This window comes from Callithrix jacchus, chromosome 7 (genome assembly GCF_049354715.1).
Source record: "Callithrix jacchus isolate 240 chromosome 7, calJac240_pri, whole genome shotgun sequence".
NCBI classification, from domain to species: Eukaryota; Metazoa; Chordata; class Mammalia; order Primates; family Cebidae; genus Callithrix; species Callithrix jacchus.
This window is the reverse complement of record NC_133508.1, coordinates 72635905-72655094: the sequence shown is the minus strand read 5'-3', so window position 1 is coordinate 72655094 and position 19190 is coordinate 72635905. Positions and strand designations below refer to the sequence as shown.

At 38.1% G+C, this 19190-nt stretch overlaps 1 protein-coding gene across 8 annotated transcripts in view; it reads right to left on the bottom strand.

Annotated features, from left to right (window-relative positions):
* Positions 1-4564: 4564 nt before the first annotated feature.
* The window catches only part of AGO3 (argonaute RISC catalytic component 3), a 133209-nt gene continuing 118583 nt past the window's right edge, over positions 4565-19190 (bottom strand). For all 8 annotated transcript variants that reach the window (XM_035250797.3, XM_002806988.6, XM_078331209.1 and 5 more), the window contains 5 exons: positions 16853-17047; positions 16389-16523; positions 13576-13677; positions 5514-5713; positions 4565-5022 (listed from right to left, as the gene is read on the bottom strand). In XM_035250797.3, coding sequence (XP_035106688.1) covers positions 4914-5022; positions 5514-5713; positions 13576-13677; positions 16389-16523; positions 16853-17047 — 741 coding nt within the window. In that variant the 3' untranslated portion in view covers positions 4565-4913. The remainder of the gene's footprint in view (positions 5023-5513; positions 5714-13575; positions 13678-16388; positions 16524-16852; positions 17048-19190) is intronic.

Here is a 19190-nt window from a genome sequence, read left to right as displayed (position 1 = left end):
ATTTAACTGAGGTTAAATGATACTGAGTGAGTGAAAACTCTGCAGAGTTGTCAGTTAAACTTCTTGGTAAAAAATTAAAATCGAATTGGAAATAGGAAGACTACAATATATTCTAGCTGTATCCAAGTTGTTTGCTTCTTGAATTTCAAAAATCACTGCCCTTGGAAAATTCAGGTTAGTCTCTAAACAGATCCATCAAGTTCCTTGAGTAACAAATGGTCTCTAATTCTTGGTGTGCAATCCATCTAAATACTTTGGATCCATCAATAGCACGCTTAGTGCTCACCCTTTCCTTGAATAGGGAGATCCTCTGCCAGTCATTCCTGCTAAAGGGCAAGTCAGCTTTTACTTCTCTAGACATGCCTTAAGTCTTTCATGACTCTGTCTGTCAGAAGGTCTGTCCTCCTAAAATACATTAGAGAATACACAAGTAAACACTAAGCAGTGGTGGGTCATGGAGAAGCTAGCTTGGAAACTGATCTAGATCTTTAGAAGGCCGCAAACTGTGCTGGGAAGCAGAGAGGCCTCTATCAAGTACCTTCCAAAACACTCAGTCATTCCTACTAGAATCCCTACTAGACTCTCTTCTAGGAAGAGAAATATATTAATAGGTTATAAACAGGGATTTCCCATAGAATAATATTTTTTTCCAAGAAACTTGTTAGAAGATAACTATCAAGAAAAAGAAAGGGAATCTATATTTCTGTAAAAACGTGCCAAAACCAGTACTGGGAGGCTGAGGTACCCCTTTGCAAACTGTAAAAGTCAAAATCTACATTTCTAAAACAAAGAATATCCTGATATTAAATTGAAACTAAAAATGTCAGCACCCTTTGTTACTTTGATATTTCCTGTCCTTACTCTTAGGAAAAAAAGGGTCTAACACTAGCCTTAAATCCTGCTTATCTCCTTATTGTTTAGTGCAGTAACAGTCAGACTCTACTTAAATAAATATAGCAGCTACAATATTGTAAGTGAATGGTCCTCCATGCCAGTAACCTGATACTGTAATATAATGCATGTATCAGCACTTTACATAGATACATTAGCCATCAAGAATATACATTAAACTCCCAACTCTTCTTCACATGAAAATCAATTATCTAGTTGCCAAGACTGATGTTTTACAGTCACTCTTGTAAGATACATCATAGAAGAAAGCAGACCAAAATTTAGCATTCATCATATAGTTAGTGAGCAAGGGCAGGAGCAGAAGGGTCAATGTGAGTTTCATGTTTAACTTAAAAAAAAGTTTTTTTAAACAAAAAAGATTAGAAATTCCATACCAGAAGTGCAACAATAAATAGAACAAATTTCAATAAGTATTTGTCACTTAGCCTTTTAACTTAAAATCCTAAACACAAGTCTTCTTGTAATTAAGAACCAATGGTAATAAATATACCAATTTGTTAGTAAGCAAAATAGAAATATAATGTACATATTCTTTGACATTAATCAACTTTAAATTAGCAATGCTGACTAGTGTAAGACCACTCTAAAAAAGAAATCACTCAAAAGGTAAAGCTTTATAATTTAGAAAAAATATTTTTTCTCTTAAAAAAGTCCTTCCAAATAGATTTAAATTAAGGGCTCCACTCTAGCATATGTGAGTAACTGAAAATTAGGTAAAAGAGTACATAGAGAAAGGGAATCTACAGTCATTCCCTAAAGTTTCCCACATGAATCTGTGCAGTTCCCATGATAAGGAAAGATGTTTTACTCATACTAATCAAGCATAGACCAATTAAGTTTTTATCATCTTGGGTATACTATTTTCTTCTCTTGCCCATGATCCTGACTGTATTCAGTAAAATTTCAGTGTAAAAAAACCCCATCTTTTATAGGAAATTTTTTTGGAGGAGATAGGAGAAGGATGGGAGAAAACAATGTATATACTATACAAGTATTACCTTTTGTAAAGTTCTTTGCAACAGTGTTGTAAATTGCATTTCAGACACTTCAAAAGAATAAACATACGAAATACAGTACTTTCTTAGTTTTCTGGCAGAGGGATAAAAGATTTCATGCCTGTCGGAGGACATGGGCTCAGATTTTAGGCTCAACATACAGTGAACTGGCAATAATAGTGGATTACAGGTAAGAGAGAAACTAAAGATCTAAATCCATTAGGTTTCATGTGCAGATGGAATTCTGGAAGGCTAAGAACAATGCCCACTGAAAACAATCTGTAGTATCTATACTCTGAACAGTGCAAAAAAAGGAAAAAAATTAAAATGCAATTTTTATGAGTTACAAAGTGCAAAGCTCCCCTGAATCCAATGTTACTCATAAACTCGGTTTTTTGATAGCTTTATAGTACTTTTTAATACCTTAAAGTGTAATCGATAAAACGAAAGTTTTGTGAAACAATTTCCCACACTTCAGTGATTTAACCGATTTAAAATGATTAAAGTCCTAACTTCCTTTGTTACTATCACCTTAATTTTAAAAGGAAAGTTACACTGGTGATACATTAGCAAAAGTTTTAAAATATCATCTTGCATTTTCCTGATTCATTTTAGTAAATGAAAATGGGCATCTAGCCAATATGATTCTTCAACAAACACAATCTATTTGCAAATAATTTAAATATGCTAAGCTGTTCATGATTATTTCTTTTAAATAAAAATTCAGCTTTATGTCTAATATGCAAGGTTGGACTCATTTAGGCAATTTCACTTCATTTCCATTATATTTTTTTTGAGACAGAGATTTGCTTTTGTCTCCCAGACTGGAGTGCAATGGTGTGATCTTGGCTCACTGCAACTTCCGACTCCTGGGTTCAAGCAATTCCCCTGCCTCAGTCTCCCAAGTAGCTGGGATTAGAGGTGCCTGCTACCACGTCCAGCTAATTTTTGTATTTTTAGTAGAGACAGGGTTTTACCATGTTGTCCAGGCTGGTCTTGAACTCCTGAGCTCAGGTGATACACCTGTCTTGGCCTCCCAGAGTGCTGGGATTACAGGCATGAGTTACCGCACCCAGCCTTCATTCGTGATGATTTTTCAAAGATATGCTTTAAAACTAAAAATTACAAAACTTTCCTTCTGAAATTAAGGCTGTATTCTTTGCCCTTTTAAATTATGAAGGTGCCTGTTCCTCCTACTATCCATGGTAAAGATGCAAACACACATGACTTTCCTTTAAAACTGCTTATTGCACTAAAAGATAGCAAAAACAAGTTGTCAGTTCTTAAAATAAACATGAGTATATTTCTATAAAAGATGCTGCCAACACAATTCTATAATTGTTAAAGCACTATTCTAATAAATATAAAAGAAAGCTATACTTCCAAACACATACATATGTGTTTATATACACACACATACATATATATAAAAAATATATATGAAAATCACATTAAGGTATGAGAGGCAGCAAGTAACTATCAAAAAACAAAACAAAAAAATCCCTCAACAACCCCTTCTTTCTCTTTACTCAATTTCAAAGATCTCAACCCTACAGAGCTCTAATCTTTTAAAATATTTACCCTTTATAAAAGCTTTAAAGAATCTCCATGTATTACCTATAGAAACAGAAGGCTTCAGAAAACACATCACTTATCAGAGAGAAAGATTACAACTTCTGACAGGTTTTATATTTATAGCAGCTTTAACAAACTCACTAAAGAAAAAGAATGGTAGGCTGGGTACAATGGCTCATACCTGTAATCCCAGCACTTTGGGAGGCCGAGGCAGGCAGATCACGGGGTCAAGAGATCGAGACCATCCTGGCCAACATGGTGAAACCCTGTCTCTACTAAAAATACAAAAATTAGCTGGGTGTGATGGCGCAGGCCTGTAGTCCCAACTACTTGGAAGGCTGAGGCAGGAGAATCGCTTGAACCGGGGAGTTGGAGGTTGCAGTGAGCCGAGATCGCACCACTGTACTGCAGCCTGGCAATAGAGTGAGACTCCGTCTCAATTAAAAAAGAAAAAAGAAAAAGAATAGTTTAAGTTGCTACTGCTTATATACACATTGCACAAATGGCAAATGTATATTCAGAGTGGGAAGGGAGAGACACACTCTCACAAAAACCTATTTTATGTATATATATATGTGTGTATGTGTCTGTGTGTATATATATGTGTACATATATATAAAATTTTGTTTCTTAAGACAGCAGTATCAAGAGTTGAAGACTCAGAATTGTGTATAAGATAGGAGTCAGAAGTAGGGTATGCAAAATAAAAGTAGAACTCTAGTTTGCCATATTTTACATTCAAAGGAACCAGATATGTGAACATTTGAATGTCACTGGTAGCATTAGGAAAAAAATGTAGGTGATGAAGGCAAGAGAAATAAGAGAAATAAAGGTGGTAGTGGGGGTAAAATAAAAAGGAAAGAAAGCTCCCCAATGGAATGAATGTATACACAGACATATATATCTATTATTAATCCAGATCTAGATATATATGCATATGAAGTATGCATGTATATATTTTTAAAATACACAGACACCTTTTACAAGAATATATGAATGCACATTAATTTTTTGCACACATAATTTTGAAAAATCACTTTGATTATTCATGAAGGTGTGTATTTTTTTAAACCATCATTTACTTTTTCTTACTTTTTTTTTTTGCAAAGATAGTTGTGCTGCCAAGCAACTTGAGGTAAAGGCATTAAAAAGGGTTAGACTACAAGAAATGAAAACAGAACAATTGCGATACTTCCTACAGGAGACCGCACAAAAAGCAGTTGGCTGGTTTCATATTGCATAATGATGCTGTGTTCCTTGATGAAGTAAACAATCTTCCTTGTATTAACATAAGGATCAGACCTTGGCCCCCACACAGTGTTGGTTTCTGTATGGCTGGAGGTGTCCTTACTCAATTGACTCCACTGGAAACATACGTTGTATGTCAATTCATCTTTCAGTACTTCCTCTCAGAGAATATACTTGGACTATTTAAGCAAAGTACATTGTACGTAAGGTATCTTGGTGAATCTGTACAGCCTTGGCAAGAGCTTGTGGATCTCGCCCATTGCTCTGTCCTGAAACGTGACTTCCTTCAGCACTGTAAGAGAAGTGGCAATGAACACAAAAACAAACTTTCTATTCTGATGTAATAATTCCGAAAAATACTATTTGTTGTAGAAAAATTCAAAATTATTAACAAATAAGAGACCGGTGTAATGATCTATGTGGCCATCACTCAGCTTCAATAATTATTAACTCAAGGCCAATTTTGTTTTACTTCTCTCACCTCCCCAGAATTAATTAGAAGCAAACCCAGATATCGTATCATTTTCTCTATCTATCTGTATGTACCACTTTATTACCAGTAATCTCTCCTTTGAATTAATGTGGCAAAGCAACTAAGTTACGATGTCATCCTATTACTAATGAGCCTAGATCATATATTTCAATAGGAAACTTCGGGCAGTCAGTTCTGTCATCACTTTTCATACGGATCACTGACTCCTCTAATAGCTTGTGGAACTTGAAGATCCTAACATGCAGACAATATCTGGATTTGGGTGAGAACCTGTTAGGCTTTTATATTACCTGTCATGTTCTTTGTCCACAAGATGATATCTGGCTCTAAATGCTACCAGGTGAGCATAATACGCTGGTGCAGGTATAGAAACAGATCGTGTACAGCGTACGTAAGTGTGGCAGAGCTGGTAAGTTAGCAGCTGAAGTTCATCTGCAGTAAAGCAGTTATCATCCCATAAAACATGATAGTGTGAAGGACGACTGGTACCCTATAGAGAAGGCAATAACATATACTGTTGAACTTTGAACTTTTTTTTGTTTGGTTTTGTTTTTTGAGACAGAGTCTTGCTCTGTCGTCCAGGCTGGAGTGCAATGGCACGATACTAGCTCACTGCAACCTCCACCTCCTGGGTTCAAGTGATTCTCAGGCCTCAGCCTCCCCAGTGGCTGGGATTACAAGCATATGCCACGACGCCCAGCTAATTTTTTGTATTTTTAGTAGAGACAGGATTTTGCCACGTTGGCCAGGCTGGTCTCAAACCCCTGAACCCAAATGATCTGCCTGCCTTGGCCTCCCAAAGTGCTGGAATTACAGGTGTGAGCTACTGGGCCCAGCTGAATTTTGAACTTTTAAATACATACTTAAGAGCAAGTCACATACAAAACAGCTTTGGCACTTTGGGAGGTCGAGGTGGGAGGGTACCTTGAGGCCAGGAGTTCAAGACCAGCCTGCACAACAGTTAGACTCCATCTCCACAAAAGGTAAAAAAAAATTAGCTAGGTGTGGTGGCATGCATCTGTAAGCCAGCTACTTGGGAGGATGAGGCAGAAGGATCACTTATGCCTAGGAGGTCAAGGCTGCAGTGAGCTGTGATTGCACCACTGCACTCCAGCCTGGGTGACACAGTGAGACTTTGTCTCAATAAATAAATAAATACATGAATTAAATGAAATAAAATAGAAAAAAGTAAAGCTGGGAAGATGTATAAACGTTTTTAGTCTCCGTGAAATATTCTTGGTTATTTGCTGACTGCAGCATAAGTTTTAAACTGATATCCTAAAGGAAAACTATTCAGGCCGGCCATGGTGGCTCATGTCTATAATCTCAGCACTTTGGGAGGCTGAGGTGGGAGGACAGCTCAAGCTCAGGAGTTTGTCACTAGCCTAGGCAACATAGGAAGACCTCATCTCTACAAAAAAGATTTTAAAAATTAGCCAGGTGTGGGCCAGGGGAGGTCGTTCATGCCTGCAATCCCAGCACTTTGGGAGGCCAGGGCAGGTGGATCACAAGATCAGATTGAGACCATCTTGGCCAACATGGTGACACCCTGTCTCTACTAAAAATACAAAAATTAGCTGGATGTGGTGGTGTGTACCTGTAATCCCAGCTACTTGGGAGGCTGAGGCAGAATTGCTTGAACCAGGGAATCAGAGGTTGCATTGTGCTGAGATTACACCACTGCACTTCAGCCTGGCGACAGAGCCAGATTCTGTCTCAAAAAAAAAAAAAAAAGAAGCCAGGTATGGTGGCATGGACCTGTAGTCCCAGCTAGTTGGGAGGCTGAGGCAGGAAGATTACTTGAGCTCAGGAAGTCAAAGCTGCAGTAAGGGGTGTTTGTGCCACTGCATTCCAGCCTGGATGACAGAGCAAGACCCTGTCTCAAATAAATAATAAAAAAAAAAGAGACCAGATGTGGTGACTCACACCTGTAATCCCAGCACTTTGGGAAGACAAGGCAGGTGAATCACTTGAAGTCAGGAGTTCAAGACCAGCCTGGCCAACATGGTGAAACTCCCTCTCTACTAAAAGTACAAAAAAATGAGCCGGGTGTGGTGGTGCATGCCTGTAGTACCAACTACTTGGGAAGGTGAAGCAGGAAAATCACTTGAACCCCTGAGACAGAGGTTGTAGTGAGCTAAGATTGCACCACTGCACTCCAGCCTGGGTGACAGAGCAAGACTGTCTCAAAATAAAATAAAATAAAATAAAAATAATAAAAATTTTAAAAGGTAAAAAGGAAAACTGTTCCCTAAAGTTTCTGGTTAAATATATTGGAAAAATATTCCTATCTTGAAGATTCATAATGGTCATTTGCATATCAGTGTTCTTCAAAAGTTCTATAATAAAAAAATCTGCTTAAACTCGTTATTCTAGAAATAGAAAAAAAACTCTGCTTAATAGCATTTCCAAAACTTACTTGAACAGAGAATCTTTCTCTTCTGTGATTTTTAAAATATAGTCATCTGGATGTAATGTGATACTTATTAAATATGGGAGGAAACATTAGGTTAAAATATATAAACCAGTCACACAGGATTTATTTATTGATTTATTTAGAGACAGAGTCTGCAGTCTCAACCTCCCAGGCTCAGGTGATCCTCCCCTCAGTCTCTGGAGTAGCTGGGACTACAGGCACGCGCCACCACACCCCGCTAATTTTTGTATTTTTTTTAATAGAGATGAGGTTTTGTCATGATGCCCAGACTGGTCTCCAACTCCTTTTTTAGGCTTTTATTATTTTTCATGGACACATAATATTTGCATATACTTATGGGGTACAGTGTAACATTTTGATACACTTATATAATATATAATGATCAAATCGGGGTAATTAGGATATCTACACCTCAAACATAGTGCTGGGAAAATTCCAACTGGCTCTCCTGGTTATTTGAAAATATAGAATAAATTGCTAATTATAGCCATCCTATAGTGCTATAGAATATTAGAACTTATTCCTCCTATCTAGTTGTAATTTTGTATCTGTTAACCAGCCTTTGGTAACCCCCTCCCTTTTCTGCCTCTAGTAACCACTATGTTATTCTCTACTTCAATGACATACACTTTCATAGCTTCTACCAGTGAGATGATGCAGTATTCATCTCTCTGTGCTTGGCTTATTTCACATAACATAATATCTTCCAGGCTCATCCATGTTGCCACAAATGACAGGATTTCATTCTTTTTTGTGGCTGAATGGTCCACTGTGTATAAATGCCATATTTTCTTTATCCATTTATCTGTTGATGGACACTTAGGTTGATTCCATATCTTGGCTATTGCAACAGTACTGCAATAAATGTGGGGATGCACATATCTTCTTGACACAGTTTCCTTTCCTTTGCATGTATACCCAGTAGTGGGATGGCTGGATCATAAGGTAGTTTTAATTTTAGTTTTATGAGGAACTTCCAGATTTCCGTAACGGCTGTACTAATTTAGATTCCCACCAATAGTGTATACAAGTTCCCCTTTCTCTGCATTCTTTGTGTTTTTGATAATGACTATATTAATTAGGGTGAGATGATACCTCATTGTGATTTTAACTGGCATTTCCTTGATGATGATTGATATTGAGCATTGTTTGTTTGTTTTTTTTTTTTGAGACACAGTCTTGCTCTGTCACCAGGCACCAGGCTGGAGTGCAGTGGCATGATCTAGGCTCACTGCAACCTCTGCCTCCTGGGTTCAAGGAATTCTGCCTCAGCCTCCCGAGTAGCTGGGACTACAGGCACGCACCACCACGCCCAGCTAATTTTTGTATTTTTTAGTAGAGACGGGGTTTCACCATATTGGCCATGATGGTGTCGATCTCTTGACGTCATGATCTGCCTGCCCTGGACTTCCAAAGTGCTGGGATTACAGGCGTGAGCCACCACGCCTGGCCATTGAGCATTTTTTCATATACCTGTTGGTTATCTCTATTACTCTCTTGAGACATCTGCCCATTTTTAAATCAAATTATTTGTTTTTTTGCTGTTGAGTTCCTTGTATATCCTGGATATTAATACCTTGTTGTTGTTTTTTTGAAACAGTCTCAAGAGTCTTGAAAAAATAATGTATATTCTGCAGCTGCTGGATGAAATGCTTTGTATATATCTGTTAGGTCCATTTGGTCTAAAGTGTGTTTTAAATCCAATGTTTCTCTGTTGATTTTCTCTCTAGATGATCTGTCCAGTGTTGACAGTGGGGTGAAGTCCCCAACTATTATTGTATTGGAGTCCATCTTTCTCTTTAGATCTAATAATACTTGCTTTTATTATATATCTGAATGCTCTGTGTTGGCTGCATAGATATATGTATATATACATACAATTGTTATTTCCTCCTGGTGAACTGATCCCTTTAGCATTATATAATGACCTTCTTTGTCTACTTTTACAGTTTTTGACTTAAAGTCTGTTTTGTCTGACATAAATATAGCTACTTCTGCTTGCATTTCTTTTCCACTTGGTGGGATGAATAACTTTCTCCATCCCTTCACTTTCAGTTTATATGTATCTTTACAGGTGAAGTGAATTTCTCTTAGGCAACATATATTTGGATCATTTAAAAAGTCAGTATTTTAGACGTAAGAGGTATGTGTGAGATTTGTTACATGGATATATTACACCCAGATGGTGAGCTTAGTACCCAATAGATAGTTTTTCAACTCATTCCCCTCTCCCTCCTCTCTAGTAGTCCATAGTGTTTATTATTCTCATGTTTATGTCCATGTGTGCTCAATGTTTAGATCCCACTTAGAAGTGAGAGCATGCAGTATTTGGTTTTCTGTTCCTATGTTAGTTTGCTTAGGATTATGACCTTCAGCTGCATCTATGTTGCTGCAAAGGACATGATTGCATTCTTTTAAAAAATTCATTCAGTGGCTGGGCATGGTGGCTCATGCCTATAATCCCAGCACTTTGGAAGGATGAGGCACGTGGATTGCTTGAGCTCTGGAGTTCAAGACCAGCCTGGGAAACATAGTGATACCCCATCTACAAAAATACAAAAATTAGCCAGACGTGGTGATGCATGCCTGTAGCCCCAGTCACTCAGGAGGCTGGGATAAGAAAATTGCCTGAGCCCGAGCCTGGGAGGCAGAGGTTGCAGTGAGTTGAGACTGCACCACTGCACTCCAGCCTGGGCACCAGAGTGAGCAAAAATTTCCTTTAGCCAGTCTACATCTTTGCAGTGGGCAATTTGTTTACATTCAAGGATACTACTGATAGCTAGAGACCTACTTCTGTAATTTGTTAATTGTTTTCTGCTTGTTTTATATATCCTTTCTTCCTTTCTTGTTTATCATTGTGGGTTGGTGGTTTTCTGTAGAGCAATAAGGTATGAATCTTTTCTCTTTCTCTCTTTTGTATCTGTTCTACCAGTGAGTTTTATACGGTTGAGTGTTTCCATAATAACAATTGCTGACTTTTTGCCTCCAGATGTAGGATTCCCTTGAACACTTTCTGTAGGTCAAATCTAGTGGTGATAAATTTCCTCAGTTTTTGCATGTCTGGGAAAGACTATTTCTCCCTCACTTCTAAAGGATAGCTTTGCTGGATATAGAATACTGATTTGTTTGTTTATTTATTTATTTTTTGAGATGGAGTTTCGCTCGTTACCCAGGCTAGAGTGCAATGGTGCGATCTCGGCTCACTGCAACCTCTGCCTCCTGGGTTCAAGCAATTCTCCTGCCTCGGCCTCCTAAGTAGCTGGGACTACAGGCGCGTGCCATCATGCCCAGCTAATTTTTGTATTTTTAGTAGAGATGGGGTTTCACCTTGTTGACCAAGATGGTCTTGATCTCTTGACCTTGTGATCCACCCGCCTCGGCCTCCCAAAGTGCTGGGATTATAGGCGTGAGCCACTGCGCCCGGCCTTTATTTATTTATTGAGACAGTCTCAATCTGCAGTCCAGGCTGGAGTATGGTGGCACAACCACAGTTCACTGGAACCTCTGCCTCCTGAGCTCAAATGATACTTAACTGGCTACAGTATTCTTGGCTGATAATTGTTTTCTTTCAGCACTTTGAATATATCATCTCAATCTCTCCAGGCCTATTAGGTTTCTGTGACAAAGTCTGCTGTTAGTTTAACGAGGATTCTAAGTGACTTGATGCTTTTCTGCTGTTTTTAGAATTCTGTCTGTCTTTGACTTGACAATTGGACTACAATGTGCCTTGGGAAGAACCTTTAAGCGCTGGATCTGTTTGTGGACTTTTGAACCTCCTAGATCTACATGTCCACATTTTTCCCCAGATTTGGGAAGTTTTCAGTTATTATTATTATTTTTGAGACAGGGTCTCACTCTGTCACCCCAGGCTAGAGTATAGTGGTGTGATCTAGGCTTGCTACACAGCCTTGACCTCCCAGGCTCAAGTGATCCTCCTGCCTCAGCCCACTGAGTAGCTGGAACTAGAGGTAGGTGCATGCCAGCATGCCTGGATAATATTTGTATTTTTTGTAGTGACAGTGTTTCACCATGTTGCCCTGGCTGGTCTCAAACTCCTGAGCTAAAGCAATCTGCCCACCTTGGCCTCCCAAAGTGTTAGGATTACAGGTGTAAGCTACCACGCTCGACCTGTTATGTCATTAAGTAGATTTTCTACACTTTCCCTTTCTATTCTCCTTCTGGAACTCCCATAATACAAATATTTATTTGCTTACTAGTCTTCCATAAGTCTCAGAGGCTCTCTTCACTCTTTTCATTCTTACATTTTTTTTTTTTTTCTGACTCGGATCTTTTTCCAAATTACCTATCTTCAGGTTCAGAGATTCTTTCTTCTGCTTGATCAAATCTGCTGTTGAAGTTCTCTATTGTATTTTCCATTGAATTCTTCAGCTGCTGATTACTGTTTGATTCTTTTTTAATTTTTATATTTTTGTTGAATTTCTTGTTCATATTGTGAATTACTTTCCTGATTTTGTTGAGTTGTCTATTGGTATTTTCTTATATCTCAATATATTTGGGCTATCCCAGTATCTATGGGACACAGAGCTGCTCAGCTCTTCCACAGCACCAATTCCCCAGTGTCACTTAAGCCCAGGCATGGGGACTATGCCTGTTCTGGGTAGCCCAGACATGGTTTCCCTGATACGCAGGGAACTGCTTCAGCTTAGGTACTGGACTGTGTGACTGCTCTGGGTGACTAAGGCACTGCTTCCTGAGATGCAAGGTACTACTTAGGCACTGGAAAGGTATGATCTCTCTCTCTTTTATTTATGTTTTATAGAGATAGAGTTTTGCTCTGTCGCCCAGGCTGGAATGCAGTGGTGTGATCTCTGTTCACTGCCAACCTCCGCCACCCGAGTTCAAGCAATTCTCTTTCCTTAGCCTCCAGAGCAACGGGGACTACAGGCGTGTGTGCCACCATGTCTGGCTAAGTTTTTTGTGTTTTTAGTAGAGATGGGGTTTTGTCATGTTGGCCAGGCTGTTCTTGAACTCCTGACCTCAGGTGATCCGCCCTCCTTGTCCTTCCAAAGTGCTGGGATTACAGGTGTGAACCACCATGCCCAGCCAAGGTATAACCCCTTTAAGTGGCCAAGGAGCAAGGTGTGACAGGTGGTTGCAGCTCAACAGGACTGTCAGGCCACTGGGTTGGGTTAATTTGGTGACAGCCTCAATGATAAAGGGGTCATGGCTACTTGCCCCTGGAGCAAAACATATTCCAGCTATATAGTTCCTCTATAGGCACATGCTACCATGCCTGGGGAATTTTTGTTTTTTTAAATAGAGACAGGGTTTCTCTATGTTGCCCAGGCTGGTCTTGAACTCCTGAGCTCAAGCAATCTGCCCATCTCAGCCTCCCAAAGTGTTGAGATTTTAGGCATGAGCTACCACACCCAGCCCAATTAAACTCTTTCACATGCTTAATACCTACCAGTAAATGTCAAAGTTTTCTATAAAATGTTATCATCATTAGCTGAGTGCAATGGTACATGCCTGTTGTCCCAGCTACTTGAGAGATGAGGTGGGAGGACTGCTTGAGCTCAAGAGTTCTAGTCCAGCCTGAGCAAAAGAGCATTTTTTTTTTCTCGCTCTCTTTTTAAAGAGGCATATGCTAAAGGAACAATTAGGTACTTCTACATTTTTTTAAAAAAACATTTTAGGTAAATTAAGGGCCTGTTTTAGGGAAATGCATTCTATTAAGCTACTTATAGTCTGGTATTTTCATAAAAGTAAGTTCCTAAGCCCCTCTCAAGGTAAGGAAAGGGAAGACATTTGTTTACTGAAAGTTTCATTTAATTTCATATGGGAACAAGTTGGAATGCAAAGAGTATTTCTTTATCTTTTTTCTTAGATTAAAAAAATACATGTAAGAATGACAGTTCTTGTATTAAAATATTTTACCCAAAGTGTAGGCTTACCTGTATTCCAGCATGGCTACAGAGGTAAAAATCAAACTCATATGGATGCGTAATGTCTGTATCAACGGTTGTTCCAGCTGGGATATTGCCACTTCTTCCAACCTAGATTTGTTTGGTCAAAGTTTAAACAAACAAGAAAAAGGTAAAAAATGTATCTGAAAGCACTTTAAAAAATGTATGCATATATAGGCCGATCCTATGTTCACTACTTTCACTTTGAAATATAACTTAAGCAATCATTCAGAGCAGACCTTATGCAGGTCCTGGTTCCTGTTCCTAAATGTTGCTAAAAGGGAATGCTGATACTCAACAAAGTCTTATACAGTCTCTACTACATGCTTCGCTAATAGTTGTACGGGCAAAGACACTAAAAAAAAATTTTTTTTTAATTAACTTAAAGTGCTCCAGTTTATGGTACCTGTGCATAGTAGGTATTCTTGAGCATGTGATATATGAAAATAAGCATTTATCTTGGAGACAACTAGATGTTTAGAGAGAGAGAATGCTGACAACATCAACAATAGTCACACCATTTGTTAACCATTTATGTGTCAGGCACTTTAAACACATTATTCCTAAATCCTGATAACAATCCTGCAAGTTAGAGATTATTTCCATTTGTTTAGCGAAATAAAGGTTCAGGAATACAAAATGATTCGCTCAATAGCACACAATAAAGGGCAGAACTGAGATTCAAATAATGAAATAATTGCAAAGGCCTTATTCCTTTTATTTCATACTACCAGTTTCAACATCTTGTACAAGAACAGATACTATGATTTTCTCTGAGTGTATATAACTGAAATGACTCAAAATTCTTGATAATGCAAGCTCCTTATAAAAGACTTAAAAATGCTTATTATACCTGCCTCCACTGCCCTATACCAACACATTTAAAATTAACTGTAAGTCTGGTTTACAATGCTAGCAAATCGGAAACTATTTTACTGACTCAGATATTATTTTTGCCATGTGATGACTGTTACAAGGTGGTATCTTGAATTATAGCCGTGTGGAACAACTAGCTACACTTTACCAAGCACAAAACAAAACAGTTTATAATCTACTAAACTACGCTAAGTTTATAATCTACTAAACTACGCTAAAACTAAGTTAAGTTTAAAAAAAACACTTAACTCTAATAAATTAACAACACATAAATCTTCTAATTAATACATAGAAAAAGTTGTAGGCTGGGTGTGATGGCTCACACCGACAATCCCAGCACTTTGGGAGGCTGAGGTGGGTGGATCACTTGAGGCCAGGAGTTTGTGACCAGCCTGGCCAACATGTTAAAACCCTGTCTTTAACAAAAATACAAAAATTAGCCGGGTGTGGTGGCACATGCTGTAATCCCAGCTACTCAGGAGGCTGAGGCAGGAGAATCACTTGAACCTGAGAGGTGGAGGTTGCAGTGAGCTGAGATCATGCCACTGCATGATCATGCCTGGGCAACAGAGTGAAACTGTCACAAAAACAGAAACAGAAACAAAACCAAAACCAAAACAAAACTACCTCATAATGTTGTTGGTGAGAATTACATTGATTAAATTTATAAGCAATACTTAGAACAATGTCTACTATTATTATTTCTTCTTCTCTATTACCACCACTATCACCACCCCTCTGCAGCTAGCCAAACTGTATTTATTAATTTTTTTTTTTGTTCCCCTCACTCTACTAATGAGAACTAGCCAAACTTTACTGAGTACTTAGTATGGGCCAAACCCTGTTCTAAGTACATTACGTATTTTATTTAATTCTCCCAACAACCCATATACGGTTGAATAATATCAATATTATCCAATCTTGCTAAGAAATAAACAGGAACAGAGATGTTAGGTTGCTTGACCAAAGGAGCACAGTGAGTATGTATGCCAAAGACCAAACACTCCTTAGTTCCTTTCTATCAAATCCCTTTCTCAAGGGGACACAACACTTGGTATCACTAGATTTCTCTGCTCCAAGATTTGCAGGATGAGGGCAGATGGGATCAGAGCACTAAATATGACAGTAAGACTGCCGTCTTGCTGCACACAGATAAAAAAACATATTTCCTTAGGTATTTATATCTCTTTCCTAATTATAAAACACATACATTCACATTATAAAATGCATAAAATAATTAATTCTGTGAACTTTAAAGGAAACATGGCTTAAAAATTAGTTTGCATAAATTTCCACTTTTTTTTTTTGAGATGGAGTCTTGCTCTGTTGCCCAGGATGGAGTGCAGTGGCACCATCTCAGCTCACTGCAACCTCTGCCTCCTGGGTTCAAGCAATTCTCCTGCCTCAGCCTCACGAGTAGCTGGGATTACAGATGTGCACCACCGTGCCTGGCTAATTTTTGTATTTTTAGTAGAGACAGTGTTTCACCATGTTGGCCAGGCAAGTCTTGAATTCCTGACCTCAAGCAATCTGCCGGCCTTGGCCTCCCAAGGTGCTGGAATTATAGACATGAGCCACCGCACCTGGCCTGAACTTCTGCTTTTTAAAAACACTAATTTGTACAAGATATTTTAAAAAGAGAATGCACCTTTTTTCCTGAATATTTTTAAAAAATATGAATAGAAGAATAATTTTAAAACTATCAGTTTCTTCACAACAAAAAAGTAGAATGAGATTTTGGACATTTGGAGTGTGACTAGAAATTCTATTAAGTCAAAAATAACCTATTTCTATACTCATAATTGTTGAAATCTGCCACTATATACTGGAAACCCTGTTATTGGCAGAGGGCCCTCGTTGAGTGCTCTATGAACTCTGTTGAATAAGCTTGGTTTATAATAGTATTACAACAGAGGTGAGATTACCCTTTCTGTCCTATCAGCACAAAATAATCGAGTATGATGTCTCTTCTGAACTACAATGTAGGTTATTCCAGGTTGATAGTCTTTCTCCAAACTGATGCAGGCTTCTCGAATTGCTAGTAGTTCATAATATAATACCTAGAGAATAAAACACAGAAAGATTCAATACAGTCAGCTATTTGTTTTTATATACTTCAAAGTAGAATAATGATCTAATCTCAGGATTCCTTAATCTCCTCGCTCTATAACTAATATGCTTCTTGATTCCATTTTAACGATTAGCAGAACATGGTCTTAGCAAGCAAGGCATACATACTCACAACGAACATTTTCAAAAAGAAAATCTAAGAAAATACCAAGTTTTGACTTGGGAACTCTAACAAGCTTTTTAACTCCAGAACTAGACACCACATTATAAACACAATATCTGATTTCACCATAGTCTGATGAGGTTCTAGGCAACCAACCTGTCTAAATTGCCCCTCTGAAACACCATCCCGATAAAAGATGATACGAGTAGGCTTGAACCGAGTTGACTTATAAAACTGAATAAGAAGTTCCCGGACCATGGAGGCCAAGTCCTGGATGATCTCCTGTCGGGGTCTCTGAACTCTTACTGTGGCACAGTATCTGCTTGGGTGGGCATCCATACTACCTACAACCTAGGTTGGAAAAAGTTAAAAAAAAAAAGAAATAAAGATAATCAAAATTACATGAATTTAATTTACATTTTTATTTTACCTTAGCCTTACATTTATCACTTTACTTTGAGAGTAATCAAAAACAGTAATTCTGAGTTGGATACAATGGCATGTGCCTGAGTAGTCCTAGCTACTCAGGAAGCTGAGGTAGGAGGATCACTTGTGCCTAGGAATTTGAAGCTAGCTGGGGCAAAATAGCAAGGCTCCATCTCTCTCTCTCTCTCTTTCTCGCTCTCTCTTTTTTTTTTTTTTTTTTGAGACAGAGTCTTGCTCTGTTGCCAGGCTAGAGTGCAGTGGCGCCATCTCAGCTCACTGCAACCTCTGCCTCCTGGGTTCAAGTGATTCTCCTGCCTCAGCCTCCTGAGTAGCTGGAACTACAGGCATGTGCCACTACATCCAGCTAATTTTTGTATTTTTAGTAGAGATGGGATTTCATTATATTGGCCAGGATAGTCTTGATCTCTTGACCTTGTGATCTGCCGGCCTCAGCCTCCCAAAGTGTTGGGATCACAGGTGTGAGCCACTGTGCCCAGCCTATCCCATCTCTTTAAAACCTTTAAAGAAAAATAGTACTTCCCAGTGAACAACAGAACAAAACACTAGTATAGGGTAAAAAACTATTTTCCTATAACTAGGCTGAACTATACACTTAACAATTAGATTCTTTGTGTTGTTGGTTTACTTAAAGATTAGTGAGAAAAGAAAAAGACAAAAAGATGTGCATAAGAGAATAAGAGAAAGGAAATAAGTAAAAACGAAGACCAGTTCAAACCACTGATTTTTCTTCCTATCTCTTTCACTTTAGCAACCTATTTCAGAAGCCATACTTAAGATTTTAGCTTCATCTTAGAACTGTTATGCTTCATAAATTTTAAAATCAGAATTTTCCCTTTTGGCTTGGATCTATGCTCAGTCTTATTGAGCTGTATTTGTGCTCTGTATCTGGTCCTCAGAGAAGTTAATCTTGGTTTTGAAATTGTCTATATTAATTTTCTCTTTCTGTGTCTAATATTGTTATGTCTTTAGAGAAGAGACCTTAAAGCATGAACTTATAACATTATTGTGATCAGAGTCTAGGCTGGTCACTGGTCACTGCCTCCAGACTCTCTTCCAGGTAACCTATATCGAAGTCATGCTTCAAAAATGGAACTTTGACCATTTCTTTCCCTTGAAGGGTATCTTGCTGCTAAGAATAAATCCATACCCCTTGGATGGAGCAAAATGCCTCACAAAAGCTTCCTAGCCTTATAGCCTGCAGTATACTAACGTTCCAAATTCTTGTATTTCTCAATATTCCCAAAACACACCAGGTTCTTGCAACATAAATGTTGTTACCTCGTTATCATGATAACACCTATTATACTTTGTGGCACTCATTACTTACATTAGTTTCTCACACTACTCTCTAAGTTCTTGGGAATAGAAGCCATATAGCAAAAAAGAATCAACAAATAAATTCTATTTACCAGACTTCTGATAACCATAAAAGAAAATGGGTATTTGGTAGAAATGGATTTAGTAGAAAAAGACAATGACTACCAGAAGTTCAAAGGAATTAAAATATGCTTTAAACCTTCTTGGAAAGTGACCCCAAAGTAGCAAATCCAAAGAAGTCTTTTGAGTTCCTTTCTTTACTTCCATAACAACATTTTAATGAATATTAGAGATGACTCAATACAACTACTGAACATTTAAAGAAAATAATTCATGTATAACATTAAAAATACAAAGCAACAGAATAAAAATTAATTTCCTTTATTAATAAAAACAGCTTTAAAATTTTTAAGTGAAAATTTAAATATTACTGTCATTTTCAGGGATGAATTAGATTTATTAGATTAATAAGACTTAAGATTTATGTAAAGATTATAATGGATCATAGAAAAAATACTAAATCTTTTTTTTTTTTGAGACAGTGTCTTACTCTGTTGCCCAGGCTGGAGTGCAGTGTTGTGATTTTGGTTTACTGCAACCTCTGCCTCCCGGGTTCAAGCAACTCTCTTGCCACAGCCTCCTGAGTAGCTGGAATTAAAGGTACCCAGTACCATGCCTGGCTAATTTTGCATTTTTCATAGAGATGGAGCTTCACCTTGTTGGCCAGGCT